General features: G+C 41.5%; 1 protein-coding gene across 1 annotated transcript in view; it reads right to left on the reverse strand.

Annotated features, from left to right (window-relative positions):
• Positions 1-12582, reverse strand: part of FAM81B (family with sequence similarity 81 member B) — a 49225-nt gene extending 36643 nt beyond the window's left edge. Inside the window, exons 1-2 of the mRNA XM_004263525.2 lie at positions 12479-12582; positions 9539-9603 (exon numbers count right to left, since the gene is read on the reverse strand). Of these exons, the coding sequence (XP_004263573.2) occupies positions 9539-9582 (44 nt within the window). The 5' untranslated portion in view covers positions 9583-9603; positions 12479-12582. The remainder of the gene's footprint in view (positions 1-9538; positions 9604-12478) is intronic.
• Positions 12583-20429: the final 7847 nt, after the last annotated feature.

The following is a 20429-nucleotide window of genomic DNA, read 5'->3' on the forward strand; positions in this document are numbered from 1 at the left end:
TGGGTCTTCGTTTCTGTGCGAGGGCTTTCTCTAGTTGTGGCAAGCGGAGGCCACTCTTCATCGCGGTGCACGGGCCTCTCACTATCGTGGCCTCTCTTGTTGCGGAGCACAGGCTCCAGACGCGCAGGCTCAGTAGTTGTGGCTCACAGGCCTAGTTGCTCCGCGGCATGTGGGATCTTCCCAGACCAGGGCTCGAACCCCTGTCCCCTGCATTGGCAGGCGGACTCTCAACCACTGCGCCACCAGGGAAGCCCTGGTTAACTTCTTAATAGCCATCCCTGCTTCTGCCTGACTCGGTACGTCCTCCTGTCCCCCATGTCCTTCAGGGTGGGGTGGGGCGCAAGCTAACCATGGTGGTCCCATTCTTCTGGGCTGAGATGCAGTTGGTTTAGGTAGGAGCACGTGAAGCAATACTGGCCAATGAGATGCAAAGGGAAACCTACTGTGGGGCTTCTGGGTAAGGTTGCTTTGCCTTTAAGAAGACATACCCAAGGAGAACCTTCTCTCTTTTTTGCTGGATGTAGTCATGTCTGTGTGTGATGCCTGGAACTGCTGAATCTACCTGTGATCATGAGGGGAAAGAGGATGGCTGGGAAGAAGGATAGAAAACACCTGGGTGTTTGATGATGTTGTTAAGCCTCCAAATTAACCAAATTCTAGATTTTTGATGTGAACTAATGAACGACCTTACATTTAAGCTGTTTTGGTTGGAGTTTTCATGGGTAGCTGAAAGCACTGTATCTGTATCTAGTAACTTACCAATAAAAATGTCAGTTGAAATAGAAATGGATCAGTAAATATTTACTAAATGTCTACTCTAGTCCATGTACAATATATAAAGGTCCTGTCCCTCCAGTAACTTAGTCTGATTCAGTGTTTCTTGTGAAGAAACTTGCATTAGTATCATGGGGGTGGAGAAGGGAGGGAAGTCGCTAAAATGCAGATTCCGTGGCACAACTATAGACTTACTAAATCATAATTTTGGGGGTGAGGGGAAGAACAAGAATATGTATTTTAAATAAGCACTTAGATGAATCTAATATATTCTTAGGACTAAACATCACTGATTTATTTAAGACTGGTCATATGAGTCATGACCAGTCTTGAAGGCATAAAGGTAAAGAACATATAATGAGGTGCTGAGGTGTGAAATGTGGACTCTGAGATTTCAAATCATGCAGATATTCAGAGGCAGCTTGGCAAGTTGGAAGGCAAGGTAGACCAAGGGTAGAATACAGGTTCCACCACTTACCAACCAAATATTTCTGTTCATTCATTTTAGACAGAGGTAATGGGGCCACTTTGCCACATGGCCGTTAAGTTCTGAGATCACATGTAGAAGCAGGTGGTAGGGAGCAGTGAGACCAGTGAGACCTGCACTGCCATCCAGGCTCACACGGGGCCTATGTGCACTCAGTCTTCGGGTGTGTTGTTGGCTGGTATCAGGATTGTATCCAGAAAGAGCATTGTATCCAGAAAGATCTGAGGAAACAGACCTAAGCCAGTAGATGGGCCAGTGGAACAGGGCTGCCACCTCTGCTCAGATGCCAGCCTGTGGTCCTGCCTTCAGAGTTGGCCTCAATGTTGTTGCTCTTTGGCACATGGAAGGAAGCCTTGCAGGGCAGCACCTAGCGCTATGTGAATGTATTTGCCTGCAACCATGGGACATTAAATGGCACATAAATGATGGACTGTAGTTACTTATTTTCTTTTAGCTCTTAACATTTATTTTTAAAAGTTATTTTATATTTAAGTGGAGAATGTTCCTTTTTGAAATGTCTTTTCATGTCTGAGATTTAGTAATGGACTATTATTATTGTTGTTTATTAATGACGCTTAATGAAGCAACAAATCATGCTCTGTTTAGTTCTATTTGCATGATTCCTACAGGATGAAGATAGAGCTTATATATATGTTTCCTATTTTTTGCTGTAAGGAAATAGAATATTATTTTCCAATTGACTTTTCTAAATCAGTGACTGGAATAACATTCAACACACGAACATTCTCAGTCTTCTAAGAGAGATTCCTAGTAATACTGTTGTTCAAAACATCAGATCATCCACAAGTTTAAAAACTGAGGCTTTTCATTAGTAGCGAGATGTGGCTACCATGAATTTTAAAAATTCACTGCTTTATTAGCATATCATAGCAGTGGGACTTATATATCTAAATTTAACTGTGAAAGAAAGATATAACGAATATTCCAGACTCGTGCAGATGGAGTTACTAACCACAGGAGGAAGTATTCCTAGGGGGCCTTTTCAGAGGGATATTTGGACTTTATATAAATCATTGATTATGTAGCTGACAACTGAATCTGAACAGATTTTCCACAAACTGAGTTCTATTTCTCTGCAACTCAATGTGACTTACACCAGCTGTGCTGTTGCTGGCAGATGCATTGGTACATAGTAACTCTCACTTCTCTGCCCGTTCTGTTCTTGCGACTAGAGCACTAAATTTACTTAGATTTTAATAACCATTTCGGCAACCTGTATTATTCAAGAGACAAAAATTTGAAAATTTAAGCCCCTTTCTAGAACACAAAAGGGCATAACTGAAGAGAATTTTCATTTCCGTGAGATATATTCTATGACTAGTTACATTCTCAGTGCATAGAGTCCTGCAAAAAAAAAAAAAAATTAGAAAGTGGCATTTCAGAGAATATTTTGCTGCCTCACAAAAATAATCTGTGAGTGTGTGCGTAGAGTGGTGGAACTGAAAATGTCTTTTCTATTGTTTCTCCATTGCTTGTTCCTAAGCGTTACCCTGGCAGATGGTTTTGGTGGCTCTAGAAGGCTCCATTGCTGAGTTTTACACAGGGCTGAATGCTGTAGGTGGCTGAGGGAGGCATCTCCTGTTTTAAATAACACATAACAGGAAGAAGCAGCCCAGCGGGGCTGGGTCAGCATGGGGTCTTCGTGGAGGAGCTAGGAAAGGGAAGGTCTCCAAATAATGACCTGGCCGAGAAGAGACTGGCTGTGGATCTTTTCCAGAGGCAAGTTATGTAATATGTGAGGCAAACTCCCCGTGTTCAGTAACATTTTCAATACAATTACAGAATTAGTAATGTACCTATTGTGATTGGCTTTCTGGTAGAGGCATTCGGGTTGGCAGGTGTTCCTGAGTCCCTGTGTGAATGGGGGCTCGGTGGACACCTGGGTGACACAGGGGCAACATGTAAATGGCAGCAGCAAGTTGTTTTGAGGGTGTTTGGAGTTCTTACAGCGTTTTCTAGGGCTCTTGAGATGCTTACCTATATTACCTTGCTAATGTTGGGCTCTGAGAGTTATTTATGTGAGTCTCTAGGGGAAAGAACGCTCTACTTGGAGTTGGAAGACTGGGGGCTCGAGCTCTGCCTCTGCCACTTAGTACCCTTAACCCGTATTAAGCTGTCCAGAAGCGAGCTCCTTATTTGTCCTGTGGAGATGACTCCTGCCCTACTTATTTGGCTGAAGGTTTTCAATTTACATAATGTATCTGAAGTGCTTTGTAATGTCTACAAGGGTCACGTACGTGTGTTCTTCTTCTAATTATTAGTAATGATTCGATGGTGCCATGGGCTGAATTGTGTCCCCACAAAAAGATATGTTGAAGTCCTAACCCCCCCTCCCAGCCCCGTACCACAGAATGTGACCTTAGAGGTCATTGCGGATGTGATTAGTCATACCTACTGAGGTCTTACAGGGTTGGTGGGCCCCTAATCCAGTATGACTGATATCCTTGTAAGAAGATGGCTGTGTGATGGCAGAGACACAAGGAGGAGACCACGTGAAGGTGGAGGCAGAGACTGGAGTGAGGCAGTTACAAATCAAGGAACACCAGGCCTGCTGGCTGTCACCAGAAGCTAAGAGAGACCAATGGGACATGTTCTCCCCAGAGCCCTCAGAAGGAATCAACCTGCAGACACCTTGATTTCAGACTTCTAACCTCCAGGATTGTGAGATAATACTGTTTGAAGCCACCCAGTTTGAGGTACTGTATTGTGGCAGCCCTAGGAAACTAATACAAATGGTAAATTATTTGAGGGGAGCTTCTAGCCCAAGAGAAATGTAAGGAATCTATTATTATTACTGTTTTATCTCTCCATGATGCTTATAGTCAACATAGCACTTTCATAAACATGATTTCATTTCATCCCCACAACTTGTCCTTGGCATAAGTAAAATTTTTCTCAATTTAGGTGGAAACTAAAGCTTAAAGATGATCAGTAATCCAGCTGGGAAACATTTCAACCTGCCCCCTTGACTCTTTTTCCCTACACCACAGCACATTTGTTTAGACCAGTTAGTAATTCTGCCTGTTATATTTGAATTTTTCTCAGAGAGATAAGATATATTGATTCCTCTGCATATATTTATATAAATATAAATATATATTCAAGGTATATATATTTATAGGTATAAAGTTATGTACATATAACTGGCATATATATTTACACATGTATATTCCTCTGCATATATAAATATGTATTCAAGATGCATATGTTTATATATAATGTTATATATAACTTGTATATATAAATATATTCCTCTGCATTTACATATATATATATACACACACACACACACACACACACATATATATATATATATATATATATATATATATATATATAAAACTTGCTTCCAACATCATGTAATTTTTCACCCCAGTTACCTTTGCTTGGCTCACATCTCTCCGTGGAGCACTAAGTGTCCTCTTTGTGGCCCAAAGGTTGGAGGGGCTCCCTCTCTGCTCTAGTGAACTGAGACTAGCCTCGGCCTCACCTCAGCACAGTTCTCACACTTGAGCAGAAACTCTCAGGTGTGGGAAGAATTCAGTCCCTCCTGGAGTGGGAGGAACTAAGCTTCATGTGGGCAGCTCCTGCCTGGACTGATATGGGAGTGCTGTGGGTAATGCCCAGTTCCTGTAGCTGTGTCCACCCCCAGCACAGTGAGATGATGCCAGAGAGAGAGTAAAAGACTGCACTGTGGCTGATGGTAGTGCCTCCCAGGCTGCCTACATCCCACACAGGGACACCCATGGAGGAAGATCAGATATGGCTGCCTTCACATCTTCCATGCTGCGAGGGATGGGCTGGAGGTGACGATGTCCCAGGCTCTATGTGTGTGTGTGTTGAGAAGATAGCTGGCAGGGGGTGTGGATAGAGAGTGGTTAAGAAAATAGGCTTTGGAATAACGTAGACACAGATTTCTGTGTTAGAATCTTGGTCTGTCATTGCACTGTGTGACCTTGGGCAAGTATTTGACTTCTCTGTGAACCCCAGTGACTTCATCTTTAAAATAGTGACACTCTCCACCTCTTAGGGTTATTGTGAGGATTAAATGAGATGATTAACACGGAGTAAGAGCTGGAAACGTTAACACTGAATGCGGTCAGTGGGGCTAGAGAACTGTGCAGGGTGGGAGGGGGTCTGTCAGGTAATAAGTAACTTGCTAACATCCCAGAGTGCCCCATGTATCTTTTTTTTAGAAGCTATGCAGACTATTTTGAGCTTTCTCACCTGGAAGCTAGTTGCCCTTGAAGATGGATACGATACTGCAAAATAAAACCCAAGAGATCTCCAACCTAACACGACCTACCATAAAAAGCTCAACCAACAGTGTTTGGTCTTCCTTTCCTGTGTACTCTAATGTGAAATATGTGTCTTCATGTAGCAACAAAAGCAATGCATCACAGTATAATAAAATGGCTGCCACGGTACTAAGACAAAAACCTTGAAAATGAATACTTCCCAGACCCTGAATGCCCTATTCTACTTACAAGTAGAGATCATTACTAATTTATTATTTTGCCCGTTTGACTCACTGATAGTTTTACACATCCAAATTTTGCATACTATTCTTTGGCTGTCAGCCAGACCCGCATCTTCCCAAAATGTACTCCTGAGAGAATTCCTGAGATGTATATTGGCTGTAGCCCAGCCTGGACAACTCTTCAGTACAAAACAATTTCATTTTCTTGGCCCAGATAGCATTACAGTTCGGGTTTATACTTCCCTCCTTTTTATTCCAGTCCTTTTTGCCCCTGTGTTGTTTCTGCCTCACCACAGGAGTGTTCCTGCCTTAGAAACTTAGCTTTCCCCTGTATGTCCCCATGGCCCACTTTCTCATCTCCTGGTTTGTGCTCAAATGCTAACTTCTCAATGAACTCTGCCCTGGCCAGACCACCTAACAATGTGTATCCCCTCCTCTTACTAGAACAAAAGCTCCATGAGGACAGGGTCTTTGTTTTGTTCACTGAAAACCCTCCAAGTGCCTGGCATAGTGCCTGGCATGTAGTAGATTGTCAATAAATATTTGTTAAGTGAATAAATGGTTATAACCAGTTTTTGAAGACCAAAGAATCTAAGAGAGGGAAGAGACCTTAGAAATTATTTGATTCGGTGGTGAGAAACTTATTTTTTTCAGGAGAGTCAACTGAAGGAGAATAAAAAGTAATTTATGGGCAGTATTTGTTTTCTACACCATATGAAATCCTGTGGGGGAATAACATATGTTCTTAAATCTTAACCACTTACTTTATTACATAAAAGAGTGTTTATGAGTTTAAACTGTGGGCAGAGTTGAGAAATAGAAAGTAGTGGTGGCTCTGATCTGCATTCTGGAAATGAATTCTGGGTCTTACCTTGAACAAAGCAGCCCTTGGGACTCAGGCACCTAAAACCCCACTCCATTTTATAGAGGAGGCAGAGATTGCCTGGAGAAGCAAAGACATTTTAGTTTTCTCAAGGTCACATAGCTGATTACAGGCAGATTCAAGAGTGGACCTAGGTGCCTAGCCTCCATGCCATGCTCCTTCTACCAGCAGAAGAAAAAGAAGAAAAAGAAAAAGCCTCTGGCGCTTTTCTGCTTAATTAAGCTTAAGTGAGCATTGACTACACCATCATGAACTCAGCAGACATCTGTTCATTGTGAATCTATAAACACATGTGGAAATCAGAATTATTTACTGCCTTTAATATAATGTCACCATAATTGTCCTAGAAATGATTGCAAGCATTCTGCCTGCCCCTGCTGCATGGATTATTAATATGACCTAACATTTAGCAAGTGTGGGTGATGCTCCAGCTGCCTGAGGCTGAGAAGGGCTCTGTACGTGCTCAGTCTGCCTTTCTTTTTAATGTGCTCATCTCTAGACAAACCTTGTTCATAGACTAGGCATCATCTCTTTTGTTGCTGAATTTTTACTCTTTTCAGTTGTTTTTATTATTTGTTTTTAGTATTGCCTATAAGTATGCCCACATAGATCTATAAGGCAGAACCTCTGAGAGTATGCAACATACATTCAGGCTGTTTAATGAATCGATAATGACTTTTACTTGTGTGAGTACCCCACTTGCATATCAATACATTTGTTGCCATTCGATACATACTATGACTGTGAGGAAGAAGTTATTTTTAAAATTATTGTTTTTTATGTTTATTTTGTTGGATTCGATATGTCAATTCAAAATATCTGCACTGATGATTGAAATGCCCAAATGCCATTTTGCTTTTCCAGTTAATCAGCTACCCAGGAGTCTGCTGCTCTAAGCAGAGCCCTAAAGATTCAATTGCTCCACCATTATTCTCCATTAAATCTGTCAACTACAGTTCCTTAGGAATTGATATTCAATGCATCATGATAGGCTACTGTAGGGGTATCAGAAAGCATTAAGGACAGAGAGTCCCTGCCTTTAGGGAGTTTGCAGCCTGCTCTGGGATTAGAGGAGTGAGACCAAAGGAAAACCAGCCATCTTAGGCAGTACATAGAAAGTTCTTAGATATATGACTTGGACAAAAAGAGAAGGGATGTGGGAGGGATCACGGCGGAAATGAATGTTGGGGTCATCATGCTTTTGCTCTGAACTATAGACTACTTCTTTCCCTTTGTCTTAATTTTAGTTTCTCTGGAATCCAAGAAATGGCAAAAATTTCCTTGGATTTCGTTTTAAGCTTGTTGCCATCTTCCAGGAATTTTCTCTCATTTCCTATGATGTAAGTCACCATCCTGAGCTAAAGAAATCCACTTGGGTTCATACTGGAATTTGACAGATCAGAAGAACCATTTCTATTTTGTTTGTCATGTGGAGAGTCAGGTGGGAATAGGTCTTTGTGTTCTCCTTGGATGGCAAGGTTAGCCAATACATCTTTATAATAATTATTTTTGTGCATACCACATTCATTGTACTTAACTAAGAAAAAATGCCATTGATCCAAATGTCTCATTTCTAAACATTAAAAAAATCTTTCAGGCTTCCCTGGTGGTGCAGTGGTTGAGAGTCCGCCTGCCGATGCAGGGGACGCGGGTTCGTGCCCCGGTCTGGGAAGATCCCATATGCCGCAGAGCGGTTAGGCTCGTGAGCCATGGCCACTGAGCCTGTGCGTCCAGAGCCTGTGCTCCGCAACGGGAGAGGCCACAACAGTGAGAGGCCCACGTACCGCAAAACAAAAACAAAAAAAAACCTTTCCCCTTGTTTGGTTCCATTCTCTAAATTACAGCCTCATTGTCACATAAGCAAATACAAATCATGGGTAGCATGAAAAGAGGGGCTGAAATACTGTGGTTGAACTTTTTGGAATGCCTTAAGTTCAGCTGGCTAAGGAACAGGGAAATTCTTAATTGTGAACATACTGTAATATTAGTGATTTTTAAAACTTTGTCATCTTCATTGTTAAAAGTAATTTTAAAAATGAAAATCCATTTTCTTTTCATGTTGAATCATTTTCTTTGTTTGGTCAATTTTTTTCACTGTGGTCATGATGTATATTTTAGAATCAGAATTATTTTAAAGATACAGTGAGTGGGTCTTAGAGAGTTTCTAGTTCAGCCTCTTCATCTGGCAAATGAGAGAACAAGCCCAGAGACATATGGGACTGCGTGAAGTCATGCAGAAAATTACTGGAAAGCCTGAGACTAACTCCCAAGTGCCCTGAGAACATTAATGCGCACATCAGACCGAATCCCCCTCTGACATACTCAAATAGAAACTCAAACTAATATGCCTTGCCCTGTATCCTTCCTTTACAAATTGGAATTCTAGGATCTTTTGGACAGTGTGCATGTTATCAATTGTATGCTATATTTCCAAGTCCCCGGAGCTCTCCCCCTTTTGTAGACCTTCCCTGGATAAGCTCCAGGTGTGACACTGTAAATAGCAGAAACAAAAACGTTCTGATGATTAGTTTAATATATTTCAAAATTTCCTGAGTTTTCATCATGAAATGTTAACATATTTATTTGATTTATTTTGAAAGTCACAGTTAACTATATCTGATCTTGTCATATGTCATTCATTGCCTATGTTGTGTTATTCATAAATCTATAGGAACCTATGGAGGTTACTTAAAGAGGAAACAGTAAAATTGGCTTCTTCTGTTAATCAGAGAGGAATAAGAGAGGTTCGTCTTCTTGAGATGTTTTAATGCAGTCCTTCTGAAAACAGAGAACTAGTTTAGATGAACTCAAAGATCTCATTCAGGCACTTTAATTTCTAACGTAATCATCAAGTATAGTAAATAGTTAAAACTGTTGTAATTCACAGACTTACTTGTCAACGTATTCAACTAGATCTGTAGAATTCTTGGTTGACATTTTGGCTGGAGATAATCTTACCTAAAACAAAGGTCATGGGTTTAAAATGTATCATTAGCTACTTTACAGGGAAATCTTATCCATCTTATAATGTTTTAACTGAAAACAAAATATGTGCTATAGATCATAGATCACCAGCCCAGTTAATCTTGCACATACCCCTATTTGTACTGCTCAAGGCTAAAATCAAAATCAAGTTCTGGGAAGATTCTAGAGTGTTGCATTTCATAGATTTGGTATCATAGTTAAGAAAAATTTTCAGGAAAAGTCAAAGCCATAGATTATTCTTGGATAATTTTTTAATGAAATAGCAAATGATTATTGGCGGAGTTACTAAAGATGTCCTCATAGAGTGAATTATTCCTGACATGATGAATTCTGAGGGGAATCAGCTAATTTTTGAAAACAAAGCCAAAACCTAGAAAAGTAGTCTATTCAAATAATTTTGTTTTCTAAGAAATCTGGATGTCAGTTTCTTATAGTCAATGAGAAATAAAAGTACAGAGCACAGTTACATACATAACTTCTAGTGTTAAACATAGTTGGCCGTATGAACACAACTAATTCAATAAAATGGTACTGGAAAGTTCTACTTGCATGAAAATTCATAATTTTGTAGCATTTCTAGGAGGAAAGAGGTTACAAAATGTACTCACTATTTTGCTTATGCTGAAAATGTTTTAACCTCTAATGTTCTCTTATTTAAGTTTAAAAAACAAGACAGATTTACCTGCATTTTAATAGCCTCTCGCTGAATTGGATTCAATAGGGAGAGTATGAGTTGTATTCCACCTCAGTTAAAAACTTAAGCAAAATATGTTTCTAGGATATTTTTTCTTGGTTTACGTTATTATATACTAGAATGATGAGCAGAATATGTTAAGACCCACTACAGAAATCATTCCTTTTGCAAATGCCTTAGGAACGACCACATTTTGCTTCTTAATTTAGGGCCAAAGAAGCTTAATTGGAACCCCTCTCCTCCAATAAAAGTTAAAGAAAACAAGTAAGGTAAGTTTCTTATCAAAGAAGCTAATATAGGACACCTGACAATAATCAGGCTCTCCTGACCAGCCCACTCCATGGTGGGAATCAGAAAAAGCTTGAGGTTGCTCAGATGGAGCCAGTGAGCTGCTGTGACTGTGCTTTAGATCCTCTCTCCCCAGTGCTGAGTGGGCTTTGCAATGGGTCTGATGCTCTGAAGCCAGGTCTTCCCTTAGAGAGTAGATTTACTAATACACTGGGCACCCAGGTGTCCACGTTATGGAAACCATCCTAACTCCCTAGAGAATGGGATTGGTCCTCTGCCCTGGTTCCTGTTTTCACTCTGGATTCCAGCTGCCCTGGGCTCCTCACCTACTTAATGGCAGCTCTTTCCTTCTCATCTCTCCGCTGCTACAGTCTGGCCTGTGGGAGATTGTGGGCTGGTCCCTGGCCTTGTATGTTTGGAACCTAGTAGTCCTTTGTGAGTACTTGTGGAATGAAAGGGTGTGATGAATACTGTGTCCAAGGGCACTACGTTACTGGCCTGTTGTCTTCTTTTCTCCTTCCGAGGTGAAGCAATTGGATATGCCTGTTTTATTTATTTGTTTTATTTTTATTTTGTTCATTTTTAAGTCTTATTTGGAAGACTATAAATAGCATCCTCTTAAAAGCACACCTACAACTCACATACGTGTAAAGTAACAAATGCGAAACCTGACAATGCAAGGAAGTTTGGAAAAATATAGAAAAAGTAAAAGGTACAGAAAAAAAATTCTCGTCAATTCTAAAGCAAAAGCTGTTAACATTGTGGCATATTTATTTACTCTTCGTGCAATTTTTTGATGTATCTAAGACTAAATTTTTATATTTTTGCTGACTGAATATGTCAGCTCTTCCATCCCTATTCTTACAGACTAAGCATAATTATATCAAATTTGTTTCACAAACAACTTTAAGATTATTATGGAACATTTTACATGTATTAGTTTTCATCTGTTTCATAATAATGCATTATGGCTTAATGGACTATAAAATACTTTCACATATATGATGTGATTTCATTCTTGAAACAGCCCTTTAAGGTGGGAATCATTACCTTTAACTTATGGATAACAATAGTTACCTTAAGTAACTGAAATCTTTATTACAGAAAGAACTTAAGATAATTATTTTTATAGGTGAGGAATCTGAGGATCAGAGAAGGAACTTACTTAAAATCATATAGATTATGATAATAATCAGACTATGTCCTTCCTACCTGCTAAGTCCTTTATCTTAGTGGCTCATTCAAACTCCACATCTTTATCTGATAGGCCAAATTAGCCCATTTCACCGGAGAGGAAACAGGAGAGTTTAAGTAATTGTCCAAGTCACACAGCCAATATGTGGTACAGCCAATAGATAACAAAAATCAATCCTTGACATTGTGCTAGCTTTCCAGTCCTCTTCCCATCACAAGAGGCTGCATCTGCTGGTCAGGTGTTTGAGAATTACAATGCAAAGTCTAAAAACCCTGCTTATTTGAATGTTCTTTTTCATTAATGGGGAAGATATGACAAGTCCATACCAATAAAAATTCTAGTTAGCTATTCTCTGTTTTATGTTAGAGATAATGTCTCCACTTGGAGTTTATCATCTTTCCTTTTAAATCTTCACAAAAATAATTGTCAAATTCTTGTTAATTTTTATCTCCACATGTTAAAAGTCAGTGCAATGAACGTATCGACACATTTTTCTTTGCAGCTTGTGCTGGCATCAGTCACTTTTGCAAAGCAGGACAAACAGGAGACGTGGGAGAGTGAAAAGAAAAGCAACTCTTCCAGGACTCCTTAGATCTCTCTAAGCAACATTAAACTTTGAAGAAGCTGAGCAAAATATTCTATTTTGAATATGAATATCTAAAAGTACTTGCTTTCTTTTCTTGGTCACTGGCTGAGCCAACAAGGGGGCCATCAGGTTCATCTGGCTCTTCCTCGGCAGTGGCAGTCGGGGAGGAACTTTTGTGTACATCCGTATCTAGGCAACCAGAACGCTGAGTCAGATTCGGAAGTATGGCAAGTGAATTTTTGCAGTGGTGGCAATTTTCTACTTTTTTAAATTGAGGGCAGTTTCTATACATACAGTGAAATTTAAAGGGAGGCTTCCAATTTCTTTTAAACTTCTTCCCTTCTCCCCACCCCAGTTCTCTCCCAGGTCCCCATCACACCTACAGAAAGAGCTTATCACCTCAGGTACTGCCATGAGACAGTCAGGAAACTGTTAAGATGCACTCATTTAGATCAAGCTGTTCTAAAATAATAGGAAATGATTCCTCACCCTGTTGTGCCGAAGCCATCTGAGGATCTTCTTTGGGATTTGCTACCTTGTTTGTATGTAAGAAGAAATACAAGTAAGATAGCAAAGTATGAGAAATTTAGAGTCCTTGAGTAATCCATGAGATAAATACCTGAACTCCTGATGCCTGATTTCCTGACTTTATTTTTTTGTTGATTGGATTTTTTTTGAAAGGGCACAGATATTTTTAATTTTCTCTCCCAGAAAGCCAAAGTACTAAGGAGTCTTGATCGCATCCAGACTAAAGTCTTCATGTTTCTGGGGCATCTTCCTGGGGTGGCCCAGCAACACTGTGACTGCAGGAAGGATCTGTGATGTCAGTGGGGTTGGTTCTCACTCTTTAAGTCGTTGAGTCCCTGGATTTAGGAGCTTCAAGTATTTTCCTTAATGCTCAGTGTTGTAAAAATCACTGGGTCCTTCAACACCTCTTTGTCTCAATGGATGGGAAGTGGTTATTTTTAAACTGATATTTCACACCCTTCCCCTGATCTCACCTTCACCGTTTGGTAAGAGACCACTTTCCATCAAATTAGACAAAGAAGATGAGATGCTGCCATACTCTGGAATCTTCCTCTAAGTATACTAGTTAAGGCAGCTAACTTTTCTAGGCCACCAGGGAGAGCATCACGAAGAATGCAGCCATGACAGGTGGGTGGGTGAACTTGGGCTTTGTAGACAAAATTTTGTTCAGTGATTTGGCTTGTTTAAAAAAGATGTGGATTGTTTTAGCTCTGAAATATTTTCGTGAGTTTTAAAATTAGAATTTGCGTACTTTGCTAATACCACTTGACCCTCACATACAGAAATGATGTTATTGGCTGAGTCACTTTTCAAATGATGGTGCTGAGTTTGCCTTGCTCCGAGGACATGCAGGAGGTACAGGATGCTGCATGACAAATTTTGATCCCACAGATAAAAGAACACATGATTTTTGGCTTCGATGGTGTGTCTTCAAGTGTTAAGCTAAGTACCTAAAACTTAGAGATACAATATTTCACGGTCTGCAAGCAGTCTAAAACGCTCATGACACCACTGTAATTGTCATTTTATAGAGTGCCAAGTGAGACGGACACACCAGTGACTGAGCGCAGGTGGATATGGGTGCTAAGGGAATTGGTTAGGACCCTGACTTCTCAGCCTTCTGGCTATTTACTTTGGGCAAAATTACCTCCCTTCTTCAAGCCTCAGTTTTCTCATCTGTTAGGGGGAGCTAATAATATCGATCTCATAAGGTGGTTGAGAGGATTCAATGCGATGATACACTTAGAGTACCCAGCTGAGTGCCAGGCTAGGTATCCACTAAATGGTAGCTATTATCAGTGATTATATCACAAGGTGGCAATTATCCAAGAAATGGATAGAGTCTGTGAGAAAGGAAAACTGGATTTGACCTTTTGCTAAACAACTTCTTATGATTCTTTCTTTCCTTAACTTGAGCTTCTAATCCATAGGATTTGGCTAGAAAAATGGGCCCCAGTGAAATGAGAGTCTAACTTGTTTGTTCTCTAAATGGCTGCTTGGCTTTTTACAAAATTTTTTTAATGTATTTATTTTTATTTATTTTATCTTTGGCTGCGTTGGGTCCTCGTTGATGCGCACGGGCTTTCTTCAGTTGCGGCGAGCGGGGGCTACGCTTCGTTGCGGTGCGTGGGCTTCTCATTGCCGTGGATTCTCTTGTCGTGGAGCACAGGCTCTAGGCACACGGGCTTCAGTAGCTGCAGCACATGGGCTCAGTAGTTGTGGCACATGGACTTAGTTTCTTCACAGCATGTGGGATCTTCCCAGGCCAGGGCTCAAACCCATGTTCCCTGCATTGGCAGGAGGATCCTTAACCACTGCGCCACCAGGGAAGACCTGGCTTCTTGGCTTTTAATAGGACAGTGCACGTAAAATATATGTACCACTGAATTCCCACCTGCCGAATGTGTATGAAAATCCTTCCTGGAAGTCAATGGTCTTCAAAGAGCCCTCCTAATCCAGGGCTACCAAGAGTATAGCCTAAAGCAAAGAAGCCAATGATGTTCAATTTCCACCTTAAAAACTTAAAATGACATTATTTTCTGATATTACTGTAAATATAGGCATAAAGGAATAATCTTGAGATGGTGGTCAGTGAAGTGGGTTTGTTAGTGCTGAGGGTCAGCGGAGACAGTATTGCTGTGTGCTGTTGTGCACTACACAACCCTAGGGGGCACCATGCACACAATAACAGTGCAGATTTTCATGTTTGTTAGGCCTAACAAAATTTTCAATTTGTTGCCTGAAAAATTTTCAAGTGTAGGTCAAGAAAATATTCTAATACGGTAAGTATACTTGGCCAGTTTTCTCATGAGTGGAAGTAAAGGAAGGGTCTTGAGAAAGGGGTGCCTATTTCTAACTCACACAAGAGTGTCAATGGGTCAGTGGCAGCCCTGACTCTGGGTGTCTGCTGAATGCTGTGTCCTCAGCTAAACTAGCCTCACCAGCGCTGGGCCACAGTAGCCAGTACTCATTGGTAATGTCCTCCTTGACTTCCTTTTCTTTTCATGTCACCTCTCACCTGTTGTCCTAAGTGCCCTCAGGCCATCTTTCCTGGAAAGACCTCATTTGGACCTGAGGACCCCTTAGGGCCCTTCACCTTTCCTTGGGCTATTCTAATTTTACCCAGTCTAGTCTTCTAGTAATCTCTGAAGTGTTTAGCACTTGACATTTTAGAAGATATTCTTCATGTTCCATCTCATGGTTCTTATGAGGAAGCCAGTTCAGGTGTGAATATCCTGATTTCACAGGCAAAAATACAAGGAGGTTCAGATAGGTTAAGTGACTTATATTAAGTGAATGATGAAACTGATTGACCAGACCCCAAGTCTTCTGATCATTCCTTGGGCACCATCCATCCTGGGATGCATTATACTAAATTATGCTAAGGTGTGAGTGTTTACTTCTAGTCTAAAGGGGAGTTCAATGCTAAGTGGATCCTTAATGCTCCCTGGCAATTATATGTCATTTCCTTAGTCCATCACTCTCCCATTCTCCTAAATTACTCTCATATTTTTTCCTCTGAACTCAAACTGTCAGCTGACGACCTTTTTTTTCTATTTCACCATGAATATAGAAGTAAATAGGAGGGAATTTTGGTAAGCCCACCCAATGCGTTTATAGACCTGTGTGCATTTGGGTCCATAAATTCTGACTCCACTTGTTCAATGGATGAACAATCTGTGCCCTCATTCAGGTCCATCCCCCAATTGTCCTGAGTCCCACTTTCTCTCACCTATTCAAGGACCCTTCTTCCCTCTACTAGATAACTCCCATTGGCATTAAACATACTTTTTTTTTTTTTGGTCTTCCACCCACCTAAAAACACATAACTTTCATTTGATTCTATATACTCTTCTAGCTACCATTCACTTTTTCCCTTTTCTGCACAGGAAAAGATCCTGAAATGTTGTTTTGCTCTTTCCAATTTCTTTCTTTGCTGTGGTCTGAATTGTGTCCTCCCCCCCACCCACCCACCCCCACCAATTTCATATGTTGAAGCCCTAACCCCCAAGTGTGACTGTATTTGGAGATAGTGTCTTTAGGATATAACTAAGGTTAAATGAAGTCATGGGTTGGGGTCCTAATCTGATAGGATTGGTGGCCTTATAAGAAGAGAAAGTGATCTCAATCTTTTTCTTTCCCTTTCTCTCTCTCTCTCTCTCTGCACACACACACAATGATGAAAGTGTGAGGACACAGTGAGAATGCAGCTTTCTGCAAGCCAGCAAGAGGGTTCTCACCAGGAAGCAAATCTCTTAGCGCCTTGATCTTGGACTTCCTAGCCTTCAGAACTGTGAGAAAGAAACTTCTGCTGTTTAAGCCACACAGCCTATGGTATTCTGTTACAGCAGCATGAACAGACAAAGACACTACTCTTGAATCACTAAAATCAGGCTTTCTGCCCCTTGCACCTTCCATTAAAATTGCTCTTGTCAAGGTCCCTGGTGACCTCTCTGTGGCTAAATCCAGGGCTCAATTCTCAATTCTGGCCCCATCAGCAGCATTCGACAGAGTTGAGAGCTATCTTCTACTTGAAGCTCATTCTTTACTTGGCTCTCAGGGCTATGAGTCTCCCATGACCCTGCTCTGCCTTTTCAGGGGTTTCTCATTCATCTCTCTGACTCTGAGCCAGGTGATCAACCATCTCAGTTTGCTTAGAGCTTTCCTGAAAGTCCCGTGTCCTGGGAACCCTCAGCCCTGGGCAAAGCAGAACAGTCGGTCACCCTACCTCTGAGGGATGAAGTGTCCCAGAGCTCAGTCCTTGTACCTCTAGACTCACTACCTTCATGATCTCACCCAATCTCATGGCTATCAGCTGATGATTCCCCCAAATCCCTGTTTCCCCAAACATGACCCCTCCACATCCAAGCTTCCCCATTGCAGTAAATGGCAGTAGGCTTTTTCCAGTTGCTCAGGCCCCCAAACTTGGAATTCTCCTTCACTCCTCTCTTTCTCTCTTACCCTACCTGTTCATCCCACCTTCAAAATATATCCAGAATGGGTCACTTCTCCCCACCTCCTCTGCTGCCACATTGGTCTAAACTATCACTGTTTTTTCTTATATTATTGCAGTGGCTTCCTAAAACCAATATCCTTTCTGCCAAACTTCCCCCACCTCCCCAACCAACTATTCTCAACAAAATAGCCAGTGACGATGTCGAATTTAAGACTCACCATGGAACTTATCTGCTCAAAATCCTTCAGTAGTTTTCCATCTTATAAAGGACAAAACCTTTCTAATAGCTACAAAAGCTTTCTGAGATCTATGTGATGGGGTACTTCCATAGCCATCTGACTTCATCTCCTATATCTCTTTCCCTTGTTTACTCTCCTCCAGCCACAAAGGCCACCTTGGTACCCCTTGAACAAGCCCTTGCCTCCGGGCCTTTGATCTTGCTGTTGCTTCTGCTTAAATGCACTTTCCCTGGAGAGACCCTCTGCTCACCCCCTTGCTTTTCTCTGGTCTTAATTCAAATATCACTTTCTTGAAGAGGCCTTCCCTATCTAAAACTTATAATTTCCTCTTATGTACACACACTTCCTCTTACTCTTTCCTGCTCTACTCCCCCCTTAGCATTTATCTATCTAATATGCATTTACTTTTCTTACTAATTGTTTCCCCTGCTAGAATCTAAGTTCCATGGGGCAGAAATTTCTATCTCCTTTGTTCATTGCTCTGCCCCGGTGTCTAGAATAGTGTCTGGCACATGGTAAGTGCACAGTAAGTATATGGTAAATAAATGAATAAAAGAACTCCGTAAAGATGTGTAGACAGAATTCTACAGGGGAGCTCAGAAATACGGGTGACAGTGGATGACTGTGATGTGAGTTGGGAGGAGCTGGCATTTACCTGAGCTTTGCAAAATGCACAGACTTGTGGTCCCTAAAGTCTGAGTGGCAACCGCAGGAGTTTGACTCTTCTCTTGCCGCCCTAACAGGCCTAGAGACACCTCCAGGAGCTCTTACTGCCTAGGACTCTCCTGACACTTGGAGAGAGGAAAGGCCTCTCTCTCTATCACCGAACGTTCCTTGTCCTATCCTCTGCCTGTGTTTCAGCCAGTTATCTATCAGAAAGGATCTAATAAATTCAGCATGGCCTTCACACCCAACAAGGGATAATACCCTAGTCCAGGCATTTTAAACATTAGTGTGTATAAAACTTGCCTGGAGAGCCTCTTAAACTGTAGACTCCTGGGACCCACCTGCACAAGTTTCAAACAGCTGGTTTTGATCCAGAGATCCAAGGACCACACGTTGAACAACTCAAAGAACAGAATTTCTAAAGGTGACATCCCTGCAAACCTACAGGGAGCATACTTTTCATTGGGGAGATCTCCTTCATGTTCGTAAAATTGCTACTATATTCCTGTAAGCAATCAGCTGTCTGTCTACCCTCCTGTCCGTCTGCCTATGCATCCATCAGCATCTTAGATTCTGTGTCTATGTGGATTTTCCTACACTGTAGTGGTACTGGAGGAGTTTTCCCTTTCAAAACAACTTCCTTGGGTCGTATTTACCATCTGCACCTCCACATCCTACCGGGTTGTGGTTCATCCTACCACATACTGCCCTCAGGTGCCAATGGGCAACTTGCTGTCATCCCTACCTTGTGTTTATACCTTGCTACTCCTCCCATCTGTCAGCGAGGCTCTCTTTTTCCATTCCTGGTTCCCTGTTACCACTTATGTCTCGCCCACCTCGGAACAGACAGCTTCTCCCCAGATACCTAATCGTAGGCAAGCTGCTATAGTGAATTCCCACCTCCCTCTGCTATGTTTCATGCCTCCGGACTCCTACTGCCTTTTACCGGGCTTCGGCTAATATCAGCCAAATTAATTGACTCACCACATTATGAAGTGCAACACATTAAAATATAGTAACTTTGGACTTCCCTGGTGGCATAGTGGTTAAGAATCCACCTGCCAATGCAGGGGACATGGGTTCGAACCTTGGTCCGGGAAGATCCCACATGCCACAGGCAACAAAGCCCAGGTGCCACAACTACCGAGCCTGCTCTCTAGAGCCCGCCAGCCACAACTACTGATCCCACGTGCCTAGAGCCCATGCTCTGCAACAAGAGAAGCCACAGCAATGAAAAGCCGGTGCACTGCAACTAAGAGTAGCCCCTGCTCTCTGCAGCTAGATAAAGCCTGCACCCAGCAACGAAGACCCAATGCAGCCAAAAATAAAATAAATAAACAAAATAAATAAATAAATAAAATAGGTAAAATATAGTAACTTTGATCATTTACAATGAAATAAAATACCAAGGGAAAAAATACGCCCTGGGGACATGAATTCACCTTTGTATACAGTCTGCCACACGTACTCACATGTGCAGAGTCCAGGACAAACAAAACACAGCAACTAAAAAAAAAAACGCCATGGTTTATAATGACAAAGGTAGATAAACTAATAATTCAAAGACAATAACAATTCGAGTGGCTAGTTATTATGTTGCCATCCGATACAGAAACCATGAGTTTTTGTGGAGGCAATAAAAGCTTGTGCTCATTGTTAAATTAGTTTACAGAATCGCTATGAGACTGGGAACGGCAATATTTATTCTAGCTGCTCTAGTCCCATGGCTTATTTCCCTCATTTCTCTGCAAAGATCTCTTCTGCTACAAGGAAGTTTCTTGCTCGGCAAGGTGAGTGAGCCTTGTGCCTTTAGCAGCCTGCTCGGAAAGACCTCAGTTCCACATCCCTGAGGGTGTCAGCTCGCCAGGCACAGGTGCTGGTGGGCAGCCATCCCACTTGCTGATCTGATGATCTCCAAGAGCCTTTTTGCTGTGTAATAAGACCAGTGTCCCCAGCCATCCAGCCTCACACAAGCACCAGCACTTCAAGGTGAACGGAAATATCTTTTTGAAAAGCATGTAAGTAGATTCTAATCCCCAAATCAATGAATGTATTTTTGGCCCTCGACATCCACATGTTTAGCCAAATGGCTCTAGGACAGAATTTAATATTGCATCTGTTTGTCTCATCAGTAGAAAGGGTAATGA

Source organism: Orcinus orca, chromosome 3, assembly GCF_937001465.1.
Source record: "Orcinus orca chromosome 3, mOrcOrc1.1, whole genome shotgun sequence".
NCBI lineage: Eukaryota > Metazoa > Chordata > Mammalia > Artiodactyla > Delphinidae > Orcinus > Orcinus orca.